Source organism: Leucoraja erinacea, chromosome 9 (assembly GCF_028641065.1).
Source record: "Leucoraja erinacea ecotype New England chromosome 9, Leri_hhj_1, whole genome shotgun sequence".
Taxonomy (NCBI): Eukaryota; Metazoa; Chordata; class Chondrichthyes; order Rajiformes; family Rajidae; genus Leucoraja; species Leucoraja erinaceus.
Window position 1 is genome coordinate 1,761,523 of NC_073385.1, and position 21,518 is coordinate 1,783,040.

Consider the following 21,518-nt stretch of genomic DNA (forward strand, 5'->3'; position numbering starts at 1 on the left):
TTCCTGCTTCACATTTGTCAATGTCCCTGCAGTGCATCATGAGGCATGTGCTTTCTCAACCAGCAACCCTGATAGCGAACAGCATATTCCTGCTCGCCTCCTGAGTGTTAGTTTTTAGTACGTTTGTCCAACACATGCTTGTAATAAACCTGTATCACTGCCCAGATTTTGAGATGGAAGATGGTTAGTTGGTTATGTATTAGATACGTGTGAAAGGATTGTATTTACTGGACAAAACTAAACGGGAAGGGGGAAATTAACTTCGAGCTAACACTCATAAAATTATGGATAAAATTAAAAGGTTGGATACTAAAAAGAACAAAACAGGTGGTTGGCAAATTAATTATACTGGGACACAAAATCTGCACTACATGTGGATTCACTGCCTAAGTTTAACCTTGATTGCTTGCATGTTAGTAATTAATTTATTGGTTAACAAAATATAAACATGTATTCTTGTGTTGTTTTAGGATTTGTTGTATGTGATAGCGTACGGCCCATCTCAAGTTAAGCCTCCGGCTGTCCAAATGCTTTTCCACTATTGGCCCAATTTAAAACCACCAGGTGTGATATGTGAATACAGGGGACTTCAGTACACAGGTATGAGATTTTTTTATAGATAATGCACATTTGAACACAAATCTATGTAATATCATTTGAAGTTATTCCTGAAAAAAAACATTCTTACTTTAAGCAAGATGTAATTTGGTTTTGCTTTTTTTTAAATTTTGAATTCCTTATGACTCAACTGAAAAGAGCACCAGAAATAAGAGGTGTAAGATTGCTGCTTATTTACCCATCCCAAAACACCCTTAATACTTCTGTGTTCACGGCACATAACCACCAATGCAAAATCAACCACACTGGGTTTTACAATTGAAATATGAACTGAAACACATATCTTCCCACAGAAGAAATATGACATCAAAACATTCTCGCTTCTGTGCCAGACCTCAATTCCCTGATCTTTCAAAAATGTATTTAATTTATCTTTAAATACCCCCATTAGATCTAGCCTCCATAATCCTTGGGGTAACAAAATTGTGAAGTTCACCACCCTCTTTGCGAAGAGTGCATTAAAGAGAGCTTCTCATGTTTCTCTACTCATTTTGTCTCACCTGATTTAAGTGCCCTGCAACAGCTATCATTCAATTAAACACAGATTCAACTTGGAAATGGAAGCTCAATAGCATACATAAAATGAAGAAATCAACAAAATATTTTATAGAAATAAAGTATTATAAAAAATATGCAGTTATCAACTGTTGATATTAAAACTTGCAGACATAATCCAAAAATAAGAAGTTGATTTTGCTCTGTCATAAAATTATAGAGGAAGAGGAAAAAAATGATTATGAGTGATTGCAACATCAAATATTCTTGTAATTTGTAAAAGGTGAATAAAGTATATCATGCATAGAAACATTGACTGCCCATTACATACATCAATTTGTACATTAACACAATATAAACCTATGGTTATATAATTCAGAGGGTTTGAAAACCTTTCTTATCAACATATTTTACAAGGGTTTGAATCAATAAAGCTCTTAGACTAGCTTTTGACAAACATTTAAAATGCAATGTTTTTAGTTAATCTAATCGCCAATCTAAATTAATTCTACAATGTCAATTAATGTACCCTCAATGGACAAGATTTGATCCCACAACACCAGGACCACCATAGAGACACGAAGGGTCAAGAAAAGCCATTATTAACAGTTAAAATAAAAAAATTGCAAGTGTAACACATTTTTGTAATCAAATGCACATATGCTGGGATGTAATGTTAAAATTGTACAAGGCATTGGTGAGACCAAATCTGGAGTATGGTGTACAATTTTGGTCGCCCAATTATAAGAAGGATGTCAACAAAATAGAGAGAGTACAGAGGAGATTTACTAGAATGTTGCAGGGAACTGAAGAAGGGTTTCGGCCCGAAACGTTGCCTATTTCCTTCCTCCAACACAACTAAGTTACAGAGATAGGTTACAGAGATAATAAGTTAGGTCTTTATTCTCTGGAGCGCAGAAGGTTAAGGGGGGACTTGATAGAGGTCTTTAAAATGATGAGAGGGATAGACAGAGTTGATGTGGACAAGCTTTTCCCTTTGAGAATAGGGAAGATTCAAACAAGAGGACATGACTTGAGAATTAAGGGACAGGCGTTTAGGGGTAATATGAGAGGGAACTTCTTTACTCAGAGAGTGGTAGCAGTGTGGAATGAGCTTCCAGTGGAAGTGGTGGAGGCAGGTTCGTTGGTATCATTTAAAAATAAATTGGATAGGCATATGGATGAGAAGGGAATGGAGGGTTATGGTATGAGTGCAGGCAGGTGGGACTAAGGGGAAAAAAGTTGTGTCGGCACGGACTTGTAGGGCCGAGATGGCCTGTTTCCGTGCTGTAATTGTTATATGGTTATTAACTTGATATGTTAAGAAGGTCTGGATGTTTTGTGTTAAAAACAAAACATTGTTTTAAAAAAAATCAGCAAAATAGAACTTAATCACAATGGTGAGATGAGAATATTTGCACCATTGTTTTCATCTGCTTTCAGCCTGGAATCCGATTCACTGTCAACACATTGAATGTCAGAATGCAATCAACAAACCTGCTGTGAAGGTATTTTGGATTCTTTTTTTCATTTTTGGCTTCAGTTTTGTCATCATTACTGGGGCGGCCACTTTCCAGAGCAATTACTGGCCCATTCGCAAGTCTTAAGTTTTGGTGCTAATTGGTAAATGTTCTCTTCTGAAGATGTGCATAGATCCATCCATTTCTGTGGCAGTAGGCGAGAAGCCACCGCCATTATACCTGTGTGAAGAATGTAGCCAACGGATTGCAGGGTGAGTTAATAAGACCAATGTTAACATAATAATGTACACAATAGTTAAAATGATTATGAATCAGAATCAGAATCAATTTATTTGTCATTTGGACCCCTGGAGGTCCAAACGAAATGCCGTTTCTGCAGCCATACATAACACACAAATAGACCCCAGACACAACATAATTACATTTAACATAAACATCCATCACATAACTGTGATGGAGGCCAAATAAACGTATCTCTCCACTGCACTCTCCCCCCCCCCCCGATGTCAGAGTCAAAGTCAAAGCCCCTGGCTGGCAATGGCGATTGTCCCGCGGCCATTAAAGCCACGCCGGGTGGTGCGAGGTCGCACACCGGGTCTAGATGTTGGAGCCCCCGGTGTGTGCTCGCAGAGTCCGCAGCCATTCCAGCCGCGCGGGGCAGTGGTGTTAGGCCCCGCTCCAGGAACTCTTCGACCCCGCAACTCGGGCGGGAGAAGTCGCCGCCGCAGAAGCCCCGAAAAGCGGTCTCCCCCCAGGGAGCTGTGGGCTCGGCGCCGTCGTCCACAGACCTGTAGAGAGCCTCCGACTCTCCGGCAGCAGCAGCAGCAGCAGCAACAGCATCAGCATCAGCAGCAGCAGCAGCAGCAGCAGCAGCAGCATGAAAACTTGAAATATGTTAAAACTCTTTCACATCACACAATTTTTAATAAACCATTTCTGGCATTCCTCATTTTGTAAAACAGCACATATCTAGGTGAATCTAGGCGACCATTAAGATCATAGCTCTGGGCTACACACTTGGTAAAAATTATCATTGGCTTCAAAACAAGTAGGATAAAATTCAGACCAACCAATCATAGAAACATAGAAAATAGGTGCAGGAGGCCATTCGGCCCTTCGAGCCAGCGCAGCCATTCATTGTGATCATGGCTGATCGTCCCTTATCAATAACCCGTGCCTGCCTTCTCCCCATATCCCTTGACTCCACTAGCCCCTAGAGCTCTATCTAACTCTCTCTTAAATCCATCCAGTGACTTGGCCTCCACTGCCCTCTGTGGCAGGGAATTCCACAGATTCACAACTCTCTGGGTGAAAACATTTTTCTCACCTCAGTCTTAAATGACCTCCCCTTTATTCTAAGACTGTGACCCTGGTTCTGGACTCGCCCAACATTGGGAACATTTTTCCTGCTAGATTGTCCAGTCCTTTTATAATTTTATATGTTTCAATAAGATATGGAAATGGTTAGAATTATCGTTGAGCACATTTAATTACATCTTTCATTAATTTGATTCAAAGAGTAAAAAATAAATGTTATTTTCCATTCAGATAAACACTCATCCTGTCTATTTTCAATGTTGAAAATTTGCCGTTTATTTCCAGGATTTTCTGCTTCTCTTTGAATCTTTGTTGTTCTTTTTCAGGGTCCAGTCTGAATGGTTAATTGATGTTTTGCTTCCACAGGGTGAGTTCTGAATTGGTGGTACTTCTAATGGTTTTCAGTGTGGTGCAGTCTATCACTTCAGTTATTTGTGCATTTTATTTTAGGACAAATCTAAACGCTGATCAAACAGAAAAAAATGGCATAAGGTTTTATTTCTTAATATAAAAAGGCACACAAAAAAAAGATTTAATACTTCTGATGCAGAGGAACAGTTTGGTCTGCTTGTTTTTTTTTAATGTAACAGCTATTCCAGTAAGTGCAATCATTCAATAATGAACAGAAATGGAGGAACATATTCCAGAGGAAATAAATAAATGATGTTGAGGATGAAATAATCTTGTGGAAGAGTGCAAGGTGTCACAAGGATGCCATCATTTTCCCATTTAAAAACTTGCTGGTATAATTGTTTGACTGCTCTGACAATCCCTTTAGTGGCCATTGTTTGAGGTTTCCATGGCAATTAAAATTCAATATGCCTTTGAATGCTTCATCTGCTCATGTTTCAAATTATTTTGAGAGTCAACAAAACGGCAGATACATTCATCAGGTCAGACGGCATCCATAGTTCGAGAAACATAGTTTAACATTCTCCATCAATTGATTACCTTTAACCAATATAACCTTTCAGTAGCCAAACCTCATGAAGTCTGAGGAATGGTCTCGACTCGAAACATCACCTATTCCTTTTGTCCACCTGATGCCACCTGATCCGCTGGGTTACTCCAGCATTTGGCGTCTATCTCATAAAAACCCGTTAGCTGTCCCTTTAAAACTTGAATGCATTGTAGTGGAAAGTAAAATTACAGTAAACGCTCTTTATAACAGTCCATAGGAGGGGGGGGGGAGAATGGTGTCCTTCTTGCTGATTGTCTGTAATAACTAGAGCCAGGATTTTGCCATAAATGCCATGTGCCTTTTCATGCCTTTTTTGATGATTTCACCAGGATAATGCCTTTTTCACAACCGAGTGCCTAAATCAGATTTTGTTTGCCATTTTGCTAAAAGGTCGTGCTATTTTCTCTAGTTGTACCATGATTACAATGACATTTTCTATGTTAACACGTTAATATTAATGTTATTATTACCATGTTAACATAGCATAACTTACAAGAAAACTTCCACCACCGGTGCGAAGCCGGGGACGTCACCATCGGTCGTTCATTCATTTGTGCCGCTGCCCGCTGGTTCAGTCTTCTCCAAGATCTATTCAAGAAAGAACTGCAAATGGTGAAATCGAAGGTAGACAATAAATGTTGGAGAAACTCATCAGCATCTATGGAGAGAAGGAATAGGCGACGTTTCAGGTCAAGACCCTTCTTCAGACAGATGTGGGTGGGGGGGGGGGGGCGGGAAAAATAAAGGAAGAGGCAGAGACCATGGGACTAGAAGGAGAGCTGGGAAGGAGGGAGAAGACAAGGGCTATCTAAAATTAGAGAAGTTAATGTTGATACCGCTGGGGTGTAGACTACCCAAGCAAAATACACAACCTTGTCTCCTCACTTCATTTACTATTGGCTCCATTCACAAATCTGAGTTTTTGAGTGATCTGTGCAAGGCGTTCATTGATGCTGGAATACCACTGTGGAAATTGGAAAACAAATCTCTCAGAGGTTTTTTAGAGAAATACACAGAGGAATATATACCAAGCGAGTCATCATTATGGAAAAATTATGTTGACAGCAACTTCAACATTGTTGTGCCGAAAATTAGAGATGAAGTTGCATGCAACAAAATATGGATCTCAATAGACGAGACAACCAATGCTGTGGGGAGATATGCTGCCAATGTGGTAATCGGTACGCTGGAGACAGGTCAACCATCAAAGGAGTATTTGTTGACATCGGAAGTATTGGAGAAGTCAAACAGCTCAACTATTGCTCAGTTGTTTACATCTTCACTTGCTGATCTTTGGCCAGAAGGTATAAAACACGAGAATGTTCTTCTGTTTGTGACTTAAAGTTTTATTCCCCAAAATGTTGCATTTGACATGTTTAGCTCAATGTCTTCGTAGAATTGTAGAGCACATACCTAGCTTGTTTCCAAATGTTGATCGCCTAGTTTCCAATGTAAAGAAAATCTTCCTCAAAGAACCGTCACGTGTGCAGTTGTTCAAGGAATGGCACCGGAGATTCTGCTACCTCCTCAGCCCGTTTTGACGGTGGGGTACACGGCTCTCTGCTGTACTCTACTATGCTGCAAATTTCAAAAACATAAAATATTTCGTCAACTGTTTTGAAGAAGAATCTGCTGCAGTCAGGATCGTCAGTGAAATCATGCAGAGAAAGTCCCTCCACCACGACCTGGTGTTTATTGCTTCCAATTTAGCAAACTTCCCACAGCTATCACTTCCCTTGAGAAGCGTGGCAAAACATTAGTGAATAACTTGCAGGTTTTCAGTCAAAGTAACTGACAATATTTTTAATGTTCCTGGTGATGTAGGTAAAGATATCCAAGGAAAATGTGAGAGAGTGATTTTAGCGAACAAAGATATTGAAGAAATAGAAAACATAGGTATAGTTCTCAAAGGTAGTTGTAATGCACAAGATATCGATATGAAAATACAGTCTAGAGGTAGAAATAAGTTTTTCACAACTGACGTGAATTGGCCAAGATAGACTGGCAATTGATTCTTAAAGGGTTGACGGTGGATATGCAATGGAAGGCATTTAAAGACTGCATGGATGAACTACAACAATTGTTCATCCCAGTTTGGCAAAAGAATAAATCGGGGAAGGTAGTGCATCCGTGGATAACAAGGCAAATCAGGGATAGTATCAAAACAAAAGATGAAACATACAAATTAGCCAGAAAAAGCAGACTACCAGAGGACTGGGAGAAATTCAGTCCAGCAGAGGAGGACAAAGGGCTTAATTAGAAAAGGGAAAATAGATTATGAAAGAATACTGGCAGGGAACATAAGAACTGACTGCAAATGTTTTTATAGATATGTGAAGAGAAAAACATGTAGTTAAAACAAATGTAGGTCCCTTGCAGTCAGAAACAGGTGAATTGATCATAGGGAACAAGGACATGGCAGACCAATTGAATAACTACTTTGATTCTGTCTTCACTAAGGAAGACTTAAATAATCTGCTGAAAATAGCAGGGGACCGGGGGTCAAATGAGATGGAGGAACTGTGTGAAATCCAGGTTAGCCGGGAAGTGGTGTTAGGTAAATTGAATTGATTAAAGGCCGATAAATCCCCAGGGCCAGATAGGCTGCATCCCAGAGTACTTAAGGAAGTAGCCCTAGAAATAGTGGATGCATTAGTGATAATTTTTCAAAACTCTTTAGATTCTGGAGTAGTTCCTGAGGATTGGAGGGTAGCTAATGTAACCCCACTTTTTAAAAAGGGAGGGAGAGAGAAAACGGGGAATTACAGACCAGTTAGTCTAACGTCGGTAGTGGGGAAACTGCTAGAGTCAGTTATTAAAGATGGGATGGCAGCACATTTGGAAAGTGGTGAAATCATTGGACAAAGTCAGCATGGATTTATGAAGGGTAAATCATGTCTGACAAATCTTATAGAATTTTTCGAGGATGTAACTAGTAGAGTGGATAAGGGAGAACCAGTGGATGTGTTATATCTGGACTTTCAGAAGGCTTTCGACAAGGTCCCACATAAGAGATTAGTATACAAACTTAAAGCATACGGTATTGGGGGTTCAGTGTTGATGTGGATAGAGAACTGGCTGGCAGACAGGAAGCAAAAAGTAGGAGTAAACGAGTCCTTTTCGCAATGGCGGCCAGTGACTAGTGGGGTACCGCAAGGCTTAGTGCTGGGACCCCAGCTATTTACAATATATTTTAATGATTTGGACGAGGGAATTGAATGCAACATCTCCAAGTTTGTGGATGACACGAAGCTGGGGGGCAGTGTTAGCTGTGTGGAGGATGCTAGGAGGCTGCAAGGTGACTTGAATAGGCTGGATGAGTGGGCAAATGCATGGCAGATGCAGTATAATGTGGATAAATGTGAGGTTATCCACTTTGGTGGCAAAAACAGGAAAGTAGACTATTATCTGAATGGTGGCCGATTAGGAAAAGGGGCGATGCAACGAGACCTGGGTGTCATGGTACACCAGTCATTGAAAATAGGCATGCAGGTGCAGCAGGCAGTGAAGAAAGCAAATGGTATGTTAGCATTCATAGCAAAAAGATTTGAGTATAGAAGCAGGGAGGTTCTACTGCAGTTGTACAGGGTCTTGGTGAGACTACACCTGGAATATTGCGTACAGTTTTAGTCTCCTTATCTGAAGAAGGACATTCTTGCCATAGAGGGAGTTCACCAGACTGATTCCTGGGATGCCAGGAGTTTCATATGAAGAAAGACTGGATAGACTCGGTTTGTACTCGCTAGAATTTAGAAGATTGAGGGGGGATCTTATAGACACAAAATTCTTAAGGGGTTGGACAGGCTAGATGCAGGAATTGTTATGCCTTTTTTAATCAATAAATGCCTCATTCGTGTCTTTTTGTAATTTGATTATGCCTTCTTGCCTGCCTATTTCAGAGTTTTTTTGTGCTAAACATCCTGGCACTGGTTATAACCAAGTAAGGGATTATTATTGTACAAGTACTGGAAACAAACAACTATAGTTGTTGGTCAAGACACAAAAGGACACAAAGTGCTGGAGCAACACAGTAGGTCAGGCAGTGTGGATAGGTGACGTTTCGGGTCGAGACCCTTCTTTAGACTCTCAGCCCGGAACTGTGTTCCAGGTGCATTGATGGGCCGGGGAGAGGTGAGGATCGTGGAGTCATTGGTCGCGGCCCACAGGAGGCCAGCGTGCAGGCAGGGTGGGACGGTGGCAGCAGGCGCAGTCTGGAAGAGGTCAGGGAGGTGTTGTGAGTGGGGGTGGCAGCAGTAGATCAGACCTGTAATCAGCTGGGGAGGAGGCGTTGCGGACCAGGGGTGGCAGCAGTAGTAGCGTGTAGGAAGGAACTGGAGGTGCTGGCTTCAATCAAGGATCGACACAAAATGCTGGAGTAACTGAGCAGGACAGGCAGCATCTCTGGAGGGAAGGAATGGGTAATGTTTCGGGTCGAGATCCTTCTTCAGACTGAGAGTCAGGAGAGGGGGGGATACAGAGATAAGGATGTATAAGGTGTGAGAACGGGACATCAAGGTGATCAGGGAAAATGTTAAATAGATCATTGTAACAGGGTAATTTGGATGATCAGCCATGATCAGATTGAATGGCGGTGCAGGCTCGAAGGGCCGAATGGCCTACTCCTGCACCTATATTCTATGTATCTATGTATCTATGAGACGGTAACAATGAAGCAAACAGAGATACAATGTAATCGGGGCCTGTCAGACTGGTCAGAGAACTGGGAAGGGGAGGGATGGGGAGAGAGCAAAAGCAAGGGAATAGAGTGGCATTAGTCGGTCTGGACTGGCCTGGGGATGGCATTGGCAGCCCAGCCTGGAAGGTCGGTAGGTCAGTTTGCTATAATTGAAATCTGTTATAAAGTGGTGCGTTAAATCGAGGTTTTACCGTACAGCATTAAGGATACTGCAGTACCTAGATGATTGCATCTACAAGCAGGCTTGTACGTGATTTAAAAAAAAACAACAACTAATTCTTCATTTCCTCTTCGCAACTTTCCACTGCAATAAAGGAAGCATCTCATTGTTGAATACCAGACTTTTTTTATTATTAGTCCTTCGAGTCAGTCTGGGAATTGGCATAAAGTGTAGGATTTTCTGTGGTTCCAAAACCATCTGCAATTGATGAATTGTGGACTGGCCGTTAAGGTTCTATCCTGCCACTTGGATTAGATTTGTTTTAGTGATTCTTTAATGTGCATTAACTCAATAATTATTATTTTGTTTGGACAGGGTCTTTTGTTTTGAAGAGCTTTCTTGATCTGAAACGCATGTTTTTAAAGTCTATTTTAATGTTAATTCCCTTTTGAAGTATTGGAAACTGACCAGAGATGTCAGCAACAATTTAGTAACTGATTCTCCATCTGAAGAACAAATAAAATGATGAAGGTTGTTTTGATTTCTTCTGGTAGTGGTATTGGTTTATTATTATCAGCTACAGTGAAAAACAGCTTTGAGTTTAGTTGTGCCAATGTATTGCATCCAATGTGGCATGACAGGCCAATGGTGAAGCAATGGGTTTAAAGCTTTGTGAGATATCTTGTGAATTTGAAAGATATTGTTTAAATACAAGTTATTCTTTTTAAACACACATTTTAAAAAAATCTTAAATGCTCCATTTCTAAGTTATGTAGACATATTAATCCAGGAATTGAAAGGCCTCCAAATTAAATGCATGCTGTATATGCTGAATTAGATTTGAGGCATAAAACTGTAAGGTTGGCTGGCTGCTGAGGTCATCTGGTGATGCAGAGGTTGGGGTCTGGTGATGGAGAAAGAAAGCTGTCAGTGGCCAATGAATTAATAACATTCTGTTAAGTAAAGATAAGGTTAAATTTGTTTTTCACGAGGCAGCCTGCTGTGGACCCTTTATGAATCATTGATCTAGCTGGCATATTTCCGACAGAGATGACATTATGTAAGGAGGAACTGCAGATGCTAGTTAAACTGAAGACAGACACAAAAAGCTGGAGTAACTCAGCGGGTCAAGCAGCATCTCTGGAGAAAAGGAATAGGTGACATTTTGGGTCGAGACCCTACTTTGGACTGAAACGTCGCGACCTGAAACATCACCTATTCCTTTCATCCAGAGAAGCTGTCTGACCCGCTGAGTTACTCCAGCTTTTTGTGTATATCAACATGCATGGCCTGTGCTGCAGTCAGCCATGGGACCTATAATGGATTAGATGTTAGGTTGCGACCAGTGTTAGCAATGGCTATAACACCAATTCTTGAACAATGGTTTGAATGACCATTTGAAGTGACATGCACACTGTGTAGTGAGTGGTACTTTGCGTAAATTATCCCATAACTTTTTCAAGGATTTTTCAAAAAGGAAAAATGAGTCACATAAATGCACACATCTTCAGGGGTTATACAAAAGGGGTATCAACTAGTTAACTCAAAAGGTAATCAGTTGCAAAAAAAAAATAGTTTACATGCAGCCTCCCAGAAGCAAATGGCGAGATGCCTTGTCTTTAAGAACGCAGTTTACCAGTTCACAGTGGGTGGCCACTAAAGAGATTTGCTTTGGAATCTGACCAGGAAATCATTCCCATTGATACTTCATTGAAGCTCCAAAGCACGGAAACAGGCCCTTTGGCCCAACTGGTCCATGCCAACCAAGTGGAATAACAAACCCTTCCTGGACAAGGCCCATATCCTTCAATTTTTGTATCCATCCACCTGCCTATCTTTGAAATGTCGTAATTGTACCCGCTTCTGCCACTTCCTGCCACGGCCCATTCCATGCATGCACCATTCTTTGTGTGAGAAAGTTGCCTCTGGCTATCCTTTTTAAATCTATCCCCTCTCAACCTAAGCTAATGCCTTGCACTTTTTTGAATCTCTTACCTTAGGGAAAAATACTGAGGCTAGTCACCTTATTTATCCCCTTCTCGATTTAACATATTTCTATAAGATCACCCCTCAGCCTTCTACAATCCAGGGGAAAAAGACCCAGACTTTCCAGATACCCCTCATATCTCATGCCTTCCAGATCATACTTGTAAATCCTTTTTGTACCCTTTCTACAGCAGGGTAACCAGAACTGTACACACTGCTCAAAATGTGGCCTTCATTCCTAATCTATTTTCGGATAGTTCTCAGGAATGGATTCCTTACATAACATGAGGACTGCCTTATCTTTATTCAACAGAGTTTAGAGGCCATGCCAATTGTTACGATGTGGAATAGTATAGACATGTAGTTTTTGATGGTAAGCATGGATGTGGTGGACTGGAAGGCCTTTCTTTCTTGCTGAATATCAATGTGACTTTGTAAAGAGAGAGACATCATGTTGCCCACATATTGGGTTCTCCAGAGAACCTGCAGTTATTAAACGATTATTTCCATATGTTTATTTATTTATAGTTGTTTGATTAAAGCATTGGCAGAATTTTATTGTGCAAAATTGGTCATCTGCCTCTTGATGCTCAATCTTACAATGATTGTGATTTGTTTAGAGGAGTTAATTTGTTTGTATTTCTTCACCTTTGCAGCTGAAATTTCTGCTATTTGTCAGAAGAAGGTAAGAAACGTTTTGGTTTTGGTTGTGGTTTTCATCTTGTGATTCATTGTCATGTTTCTGCCAGCTTATTCCAAGATGCAGTCATTTTTGTTTGATTGCCAAGTTACTGACTGCATTTACATTATCATATGTGCTCATGGGTTTGCCAGTGTTTCAGGCAACTGCATTGGTAAACAATCCAATGATTGCAAATTGAATCCAAATTTATGAATTAATGGAATGGGAGTGAACACTAGGCTAAAATGTATTCATAGAAACATAGACATAGAAAATAGGTGTGGGTGGAGGCCATTCGGCCCTTCGAGCCAGCACCGCCATTCATTGTGATCATGGCTGATCGTCCCCAATCAATAACCCGTGCCTGCCTTTTCCCCATATCCCTTGATTCCACTAGCCCCTAGAGCTCTATCCAACTCTATTCCACCTGCACAGGATATATGCCATGCCCAAGACACTATTCTGTTACTATATTCAGCAAAATAAAGTTACACTACATGCAGGTTATTAATTAGTAATATATTTTAAAACATTTGATGCATTCTTAGACTAGAAATATGGTGGGGAAATAGGCTTGTGATACTTTACAGAGTGAGAAACCACTCCTGTCCTGGGCCTCTATTGTCGGAGTGAGGCCCAGTGCAAATTCACTAACTCCAAATATTGACTTCACTAACTCCAAATAGCCCTTGCTTTCCCTCTCTCCCCATCCCCTTCCCAGTTCTCCCACCAGTCTTACTGTCTCCGACTACATTCTATCTCTGTCCCGCCCACTCCCCTGACATCAGTCTGAAGGAGGGTATCGACCCGAAACATCACTCATTCCTTCTCTCCAGAGATGCTCTCTGCCCTGCTGAGTTACACCAGCATTTTGTGTCTGCCTTTTATTTAAACCAGCATCTGCAGTTCTTTCCTACACAGTTACTAGATTAAGGCATCTTGATGCAGATTAACTAAAGCCAAGAGGAGTTGGGTTGGATGAACTATATGTATTGCTTGAAACATTGCAACTCTTAATTGCAGCAACAATCTAATATTTCCTTTAAAAATATGATTGTACTTGCATCTTTAGTATATATAATATATATATTATGCATGCAGAAGATGCTGGATGTGCATTCTTTCTTATATTGACCCAATCTTGCTTTGCTTTCACATACAATATTTTGTATTGCAGATTGGAAATTCATGCTTTAACCATGCCGATTTTATGAGTTGTATGTCATTCATTACTTTGACCACGGAAACAAAATGATGAATAGAAATGTTATCTGTTTGTTATGTTACCTGTATGCAGATTTGGTCTGCTTTATGAAGCAGTCATTTGTTCTGTAATCTAATTCAATATAATGGCAACAACATTCTTGAGAGGTTAAGTAGATGCAGACAAATGGATAAATAACAGTTTGGACAGAGAGAAACAGGATCAATGAAACAAAACCAATCTGTCCTTGGTTTAAAAGGGTACTGTAAATGTTTTGCACAATCAAATGTTCCTCTACTGCACAAACTTTCCATTACTGTTGTCAGAAATGTAAGTTATGGATTTAAAACAAGTTTTTGTTGGCATACGAAACAAAGATCATTTTTGTGTAACTGCTTGATGAAAAACTGCAATGAAGTAATCTTATATAGTGAAAGCATAAACTTGATTTTAACTTACACACAAACTCAAAATTTAAAGTGACCACCTCTATGGTCTAGTTTTCGTAGATTTTTATCATTTTGTGGAAAGGGTTTATAAATGAGATTTTTTATTTTACCATTTGCCATTAGCCACACTGCTCATCTTTCTGCTTAACGTGATGAGGAACTGCAACTATGCTTTTTTTAAAGAAAAAAATTGAATGCCATTGAGCTTTGAATATTTACCAAAGTCTTTACATTTGAAGTATTGTGTTTTAATATTTACATATCCAGAATAAGATTGTCTAAGATATTCAGTCTTAGAGTGAGGAGATAGCGCTGGTAATGTATGCACATTCAGTGTACTGTGTACAGTTTTTATCATTGCAATGCAGGAAGGACATTATGATCATTGATGACGTTCAGAAGAAAATTACAAAGACATGGCCAGGTGTAAAGAGATGGGTCGGGTACCATTGTTTCTTCTGGAAAGGCAGTGGGAGCAGAAGCTCATGACAAATTAAATAATTTCCTTGATGAGTACTTAGTTTAGTTTGAGATATAGTGTGGAAACAGACCCACTGAGTCTGCACCGACCAACAATCACATCATCCGATACACACTAGGGATATTTACAATTAACCTACAAATGCACATCCTATGTGGGGGAAACATAGAAAATTTACAGAGGTAGGCCATTCTATTCGAACCATACAAATCATGGCCTGTATCCCGTACCTGCCTTCTCCCCTTAGGTACAAGGGCCACATCTAACTCCCTCTTAAATATAGCCAATGAACTGGCCTCAACTACCCTCTGTGGCAGAGAGTTCCAGAGATTCACCACTCTCTGTGTGAAAAAAGTTCTTCCCATCTCGGTTTTAAAGTATTTCCCCCTTATCCTTAAACTGTGACCCCTTGTTCTGGACTTCCCCAACATCGGGAACAATCTTCCTGCATCTAGCCTGTCCAACCCCTTAAGAATTTTGTAAGTTTCTATAAGATCCCCCCTCAATCTCCTAAATTCTAGAGAGTATAAACCAAGTTTGGAAACAAGAGCACCTGGAGAAAACTCACGCAGTCGCAGGGAGAACGTGCAAACTTCGTACAATCAGCACCCGTAGTCAAGATCGAACCTGGGTCTCTGGGACTGTCAGGCAGCAACACTACCGCTGCGGTGGTAAAAGCGTTAAAGAGTCTAGGCCTATGTATTAAGTAGAGGTGGACTTAGGCTAAGTAGCTCTTTGTTAGATAGCTTTGAATGTTCAGCAAAATGTGTTGTAGATTTATAAGCTGCTGTGAATGATCCAAAATAGCAGATAGTGTACTATTGCCACAGCATTTAAATGTTGTATTATGTTATGAACAGTGGATTCTTTAAGATTTAGTTTCTTAGCCTCAATACTATTGAGACATCCTGGATGATTCTCTCTGGAACATCGGAGGTTAAGGGGAGACCTGATAGAATTGTATGAAATGATGAGAAGCATAGGTAGGGTAAAGAGTCAGAAACCTTTTCTCTATCAAAGACTGGAGGCCATAGCTTTAAGGTGATGGGAGCAAAGTACAAAGGAGGTGTGTGGGGCATATTTTTTTACACAGAGTGTTGGGTGCTTGGAATGTCCTGCCAAGGGTAGTGGTGGAGACAGATACGAAAGTGGCATTCGAGAGTTTGTGGCTGGCATGCAAGTAGTCGCCTGGGCTGGGTGCCATGCATAGATATGCAGGGAGAGGAGATTGTGTACAGGCACAGGACATTAATTTAACTTGGCATCAGGTTCAGGACGGGGATTGTGGGCAGAAGGATCTGTTCCTGTGCTATACTGATCTACTGTACGTTGCATGTTCTATGCTTACAAAGAATCATTATTTCAGTAGGATAGTATAATAATTGTTATTGACTTTATTTTTACATTTTTAATGTCCAACAGTTATTTCCAAAGTTCGTTTTGTTAAATTTCCTTTTGCATAATTTATCAGGCCTTTAATGCTACAAAAATAATATGTTCCTTAGTATTAATGTCGTATCTGCTCTAAATCAACATCATTTATTCTATCCTCCTCATTTGCACACTAGGTAGCTATAGTGTGGGAAATCTAATACTTACTGCCAGTCATAACCTTTAGTGCTCTTACAACTACCATTGGCATCAATTTATAAAAAACTCCTACCAACACAAACCACCATAAAATCTTAGAAAGAAAACATCACAGTACATACAAACTGAAAAGATTTTAACTGTGAACCATCGTCCGATGCAATTTCTGCATCATTGTTTGACAAGATAGATCTTAATTTTTCTATCTTAAAATCACGTGACCTATTTAATGTTTAAACGGGCCATGTCTTCTCTATGATCTGTATGGAGCTACTGCAATGGCCTTCGATGTCACTTCCATACTTGGAATGTTGCTTTAAGATGTTGTATTCTGCAGTTCTAGCATGTTGCATCTACTATTAGATCCTCTCTATCTTTAGCTTCCACTACCACTACCTTCATATATACTCTCGCCAAGTATTCTGCCACGGGTTCAGCTTGCAATATCCTATTTAGTCATATATAAGACAATATTTACATCCAAGCTTTCTACAGATAAAGCTTTCTGTTGCTCTGAACCAGGGCTCTTTCAGAAAATTATATACATTGAGCCCCAACGATTTAGTTTCCAGAGATTCACCATCCACTGTGAGAAGTTGGTTCACTTTTACCTCTGCTTTTAGCACCCGTCCCTTAACCTTGTAACTATGTCCCCTCATTTGAGATAGTTCCACAAGTTTTGTCTTGGCCATAAGTATTAGGCTAAGGTTTTGAGAGATTTTCACACGGTAAAATAATGAAAGTGTTTGTGCTAGTCCTTGCTATCTCTTTGATAAAATGGAATAACCAAAGAAACATGTAACATTATTAAGGGTTTGGACACGCTAGAGGCAGGAAACATGTTCCCGATGTTGGGGGAGTCCAGAACCAGGGGCCACAGTTTAAGAATAAGGGATAAGTCATTTAGAATGGAGATGAGGAAAAACTTTTTGACACAGAGGGTTGTGAATCTGTGGAATTCTCTGCCTCAGAAGGCAGTGGAGGCCAATTCTCTGGATGCTTTCAAGAGAGAGTTAGATAGATAGCGGAGTCATGGGCTATGGGGAGAAGGCAGGAACGGGGTACTGATTGTGGATGATTATCCACGATCATGTTGAATGGCGGAGCTGGCTCGAAGGGCCGAATGGCCTACTCCTGCACCTATTGTCTATTCTCTATAGTCTATTGAAAGTGGATATGAAAACGGTGGAGGTTCTTCATAATAATGAAGTGTGAACAGCTTTATGGATCTGCTGTCCAAAGTCATTTGTAATGCGTTGAATTTTGTAGGATTGTGCAATTTAAATAGAATTGATATAAGACAGAATTTTCTACCATGTCCTTGGTGTGGTTTTGATAAAGGGGGTAAAGTTATTTTAATTATAAGATTGCAAATTCTTTAAATGTTCTCTTCAACAATGCAATCACTAGTAGACCTTTAGTCGTTAATCTATTTTTTTGCAATAAGACTGTAAGGTAAAATAATTAACTTCAAGTATTTAGCAGTTCCTTCGAGAGGAGAATGAATGATAATATTGGAATGCAGCTGCACAAGGTAGTATCCACTGGATAGGACAGGTTACGAGGGATTTGGACCAAATGTGGGCAGGTGGGACTAGTGTAGCTGGGACACATTGGCTGGTGTGGGCAAGTTGGGCCAAAGGGCCTGTTTCAACACTGTATCACTCTATGACTCTATGACACTGCTGATTGGCTGGTGTGGGCAAGTTGGCCTGCACCGCCATTCAAGGGATCTGTTTCCACACTGTATCACTCTAACTCCCTCTTAAATATGACTCTATGAAAAAAGTTCTTCTCATCTCGGTTTTAAACTGCTGATTAACATCGGGAAAACCTGCACTTCCAACCCCATTTTGTAAATAAAATCTATCTCCTAAATCTAGACGTATATCTATTTATTAGTACGTCAGAATTTAGATATGTCCTGCTGTTTTTATGTGGGATACCTTGAAGCCAGTTACCAGAGGGAGAGGAAAGATTAAAATGTTAATGATCTCCTTACAAGATTGTGAATGTTAATGTTCTCCTTACAAGAATGTGAATGGTGAAAATAATTCTTTTTGGAGGTTTCCCTTAAGGGGCTGTCCCACTTGGGCGACCTAATCCGCGACTTCTGGCAAGTTTGCCCTCGACTCATACTCAAAGCATGGTCGACCCGAGGTCGTAAGAGGTCTTTGTAACTCTCCTTCATGCTCGAGAGTAGTCCCCGTGTACTCGAGGCCTCAGCTAAGTCGCGGCGTATTTTTCAACATGTTGAAAAATGCCCGCGAGTAAAAAAAGGTCACCATGGAAAAAATCGATTCTTTTTTTACTCGTAGGTTTAGTCGTAGTAGGTCGGCATGTTAGTCGTAGGTAAACGAGGGTAGTCAAACCCAGTCGTAGATAGTCTTCATCTGAGTCGAAGGGAGATCGAAGGAGGTCGTCTTCACTCCATTATTTGGTGTCCAATTTTCCCGAAGTTAGTCGTAGCTAGTCGTAGCTAGTCATCAACATAGTCGAAGGATGTCTTCAACATGACATTTTTTCAAACTCTCCTAAACTCGCCAATTAGGTTGCCCAAGTGGGACAGCCCCTTTACTATCTTACACAACAGCTAATTTGCGCTTGGTGAAATATGTTGTGAATTTGCATTAAAAATCAAATATCCTTGAACATTTGATACCTTAGCAAAGTGCAAGGAAAAGGTCAGTAACTTGCTTTTAGAATTTATTTCTTTAATGGATATTTTAAATATAAAACTGACAAATCATTTTTGATTATTTAGCTTTTTAGTTCAGGTGGTGAGTTGTGTTTATGGGCATTGATTTGCATGTAGATTTCAAACCTGGCTTCAAATATAAAGGTTTTTAATTTTCACTTGATGAAGGGTAGATAGACTGAGCTGGTAAATAATCTGAGCTATCAAACACTTGAATTCTGTTTTTAATTTGTGTCTCTGTGATTTCTTTATTACTTATTTTATTCCGATAATATGTTTTTATTCCGATTACTATGTAAGGTGTCCTTGAGATGTCTGAAAGGTGCCCATTAAATTAAAAAAAAACCAAAAAAAAACCCACTTAGCTCAGAAACAGCTGTTTCTGTAAATCTGATATAATAATTACAAGTCCTGGAAAAAGTCAACAGGTTAGGCAGAGGGAAACAGAATCATAACTTTGTAACAATTGAATTGAGATAATTTTATGGGTAAAATTGCAAATATTCTGGAACGGGAACCGAGCACAAACTGAAAATGCCCCTTACTGATTTTGATGTTGGCAGAATATGATATGGACATTTATGTCATATATATGGGAAGCAGGTTTAAATTGTACAATATATAAATGAAGAGCACCTTGGGGAAATAGGCTATTTAAAATGTTTTTAAACATGGGGACTTGGACGGGGAAATACAGGAGCTGAAAGCAGGTGAGGTGGCCATATTCATGAGGCAAATTACTGCATGTGGGCCGGGGGGAGCAGGAATGTTTCTCCAAGCCCTAAAAGAAACCCATTCAATTTTCCCCTTCATCTGATTCATTCCACTGACTCATCTCTTGTCTTTCTGGTCTAGTACACTGTAGTCTTGTGAAGCAGGCATCCCGCCTGTAAAGGACACCCATACTTAAATTAACTTCACCTCTTGTATGCTAAGTTTCCCATGTTTTCTGGCACTGTGACAGCTTTCTTTAAATGGAATTCATCAGTAGGTGTAAAATTCATCATGTCAATGACTCAAAATCAACTCGTTCTCATATGGTAGGTGCTGGGTCAGATACTGAATATTCCCTGTTTTTCTTTTCTGCCTTCTTGCATACAATAACTTGACTAAATATTTGGATGGGTTACTAACAGGCTGGACATCTTGAAAATATAACTGAACTCATGAGTGAATAATCAGATATTAATTTTGTTAAGGTTGTCCATCATGCTTCTTTAACAGCAAAGAAGAGATTACGAAACAGAGATAGGAGTCATTGCATCATGATCTGTCCCATGCAGGGGGGATCTTATAGAAACTTACAAAATTCTTAAGGGGTTGGACAGGCTAGATGCAGGAAGATTGCTCCCGATGTTGGGGAAGACCAGAACAAGGGTCACAGTTTAAGGATAAGGGGGAAATCTTTTAGGACCGAGATGAGAAAAACATTTTTCACACAGAGTGTGGTGAATCTGTGGAACTCTCTGCCACAGAAGGTAGTCGAGGCCACAGTTCATTGGCTATATTTAAGAGGGAGTTAGATGTGGCCCTTGTGGCTAAAGGGATCAGAGGGTATGGAGAGAAGGCAGGTACAGGATACTGAGTTGGATGATCAGCCATGATTATATTGAATGGCGGTGCAGGCTCGAAGGGCCGAATGGCCTACTCCTGCACCTATTGTCTATGTTTCTATGCAGTTGTTTTAGGCACATGAACCTAGAAATGTTAACCAGTACTAGGCATGAGAGATTGGGTTTATTTAATTAAAACAAAGGTTTTGCTCCTTAATAGAATTGCAGCTCACATGTTCGGAGAGCCGTTGTGACCTGCTTCTCGGCAGGATGCTGTGGTCGTCATGGAAACAGGCCCGTGCGCTACTGCAAAAGATGTCACTACAACTATCATAGCAGTGAGATTGGTGCTGGATCAGAGACTCATCTTTATCAGACTTCACCGCCTCCCATGAACACCAGAGAATGTGGTGCAGAGGAATTAGTTTGTACTGTGGAATCAGTAGTCAGGTAAACAAGAACGTTAGTCCTAAAGAGATATACTGTATTGGTTGCTCATACATTGTGTGACATCTTTAGCATATAATGGTAATAATAGGCATAGCTCCGGTTGGAGATGTACTCCATGTATTTAACAGAGTTTTGCTGATAGTATTTGTAGAGGAAGGAACTGCAGATGCTGGTTGAAACTGAAGATAGACACAAAATGCTGGAGTAACTCAGTGGGACAGGCAGCATCTCTGGAGAGAAAGTTCAAGACCCGAATCGTCACCCATTCCTTTTTTACAGAGATGATACCTGTCCCGTTGAGTTACTCCAGCATTTCGTGTCTATTTGCTGATCGTATTTATTTGATACTAGACCAAGTGGGACCCTTTGAGTCCCGTTCCCCAACGCAATATTCCAACACTCATCCATAGTCCCCAACTGTGCAAGTTCAGCTGAGGGGTTCCCGTTGTGATGCCAGAGATACCCAGAGATCCCATTGTGACGTGAGTCATGGCAACCGTCCCCCAACTGCGCCTCACTATCCCTCTTCCTACCCCTATCCTCCCTCATTCCTCCTCATCCCCAGCACTCCCTCCCCTCCTCTTCACCCTCCCTCTTCTTTTCCCTGTCCTCTCCCCTCCCCCAGTCCCTCCCTCACATCTCCCTTCCTCTCCTTTCCCCTACCCTCAGTCACTCCCTCACTCCATCCATAACCTCT

General features: G+C 40.4%; 1 protein-coding gene across 1 annotated transcript in view; it reads left to right on the forward strand.

The window, feature by feature from the left end:
* LOC129699966 (protein unc-79 homolog) overlaps positions 1-21,518 on the forward strand; it is a 162,591-nt gene that overhangs the window by 14,208 nt on the left and 126,865 nt on the right. Inside the window, 6 exon segments of the mRNA XM_055640079.1 lie at positions 471-600; positions 2,557-2,621; positions 2,757-2,845; positions 4,238-4,278; positions 12,371-12,399; positions 20,592-20,821. Of these exon segments, the coding sequence (XP_055496054.1) occupies positions 471-600; positions 2,557-2,621; positions 2,757-2,845; positions 4,238-4,278; positions 12,371-12,399; positions 20,592-20,821 (584 nt within the window).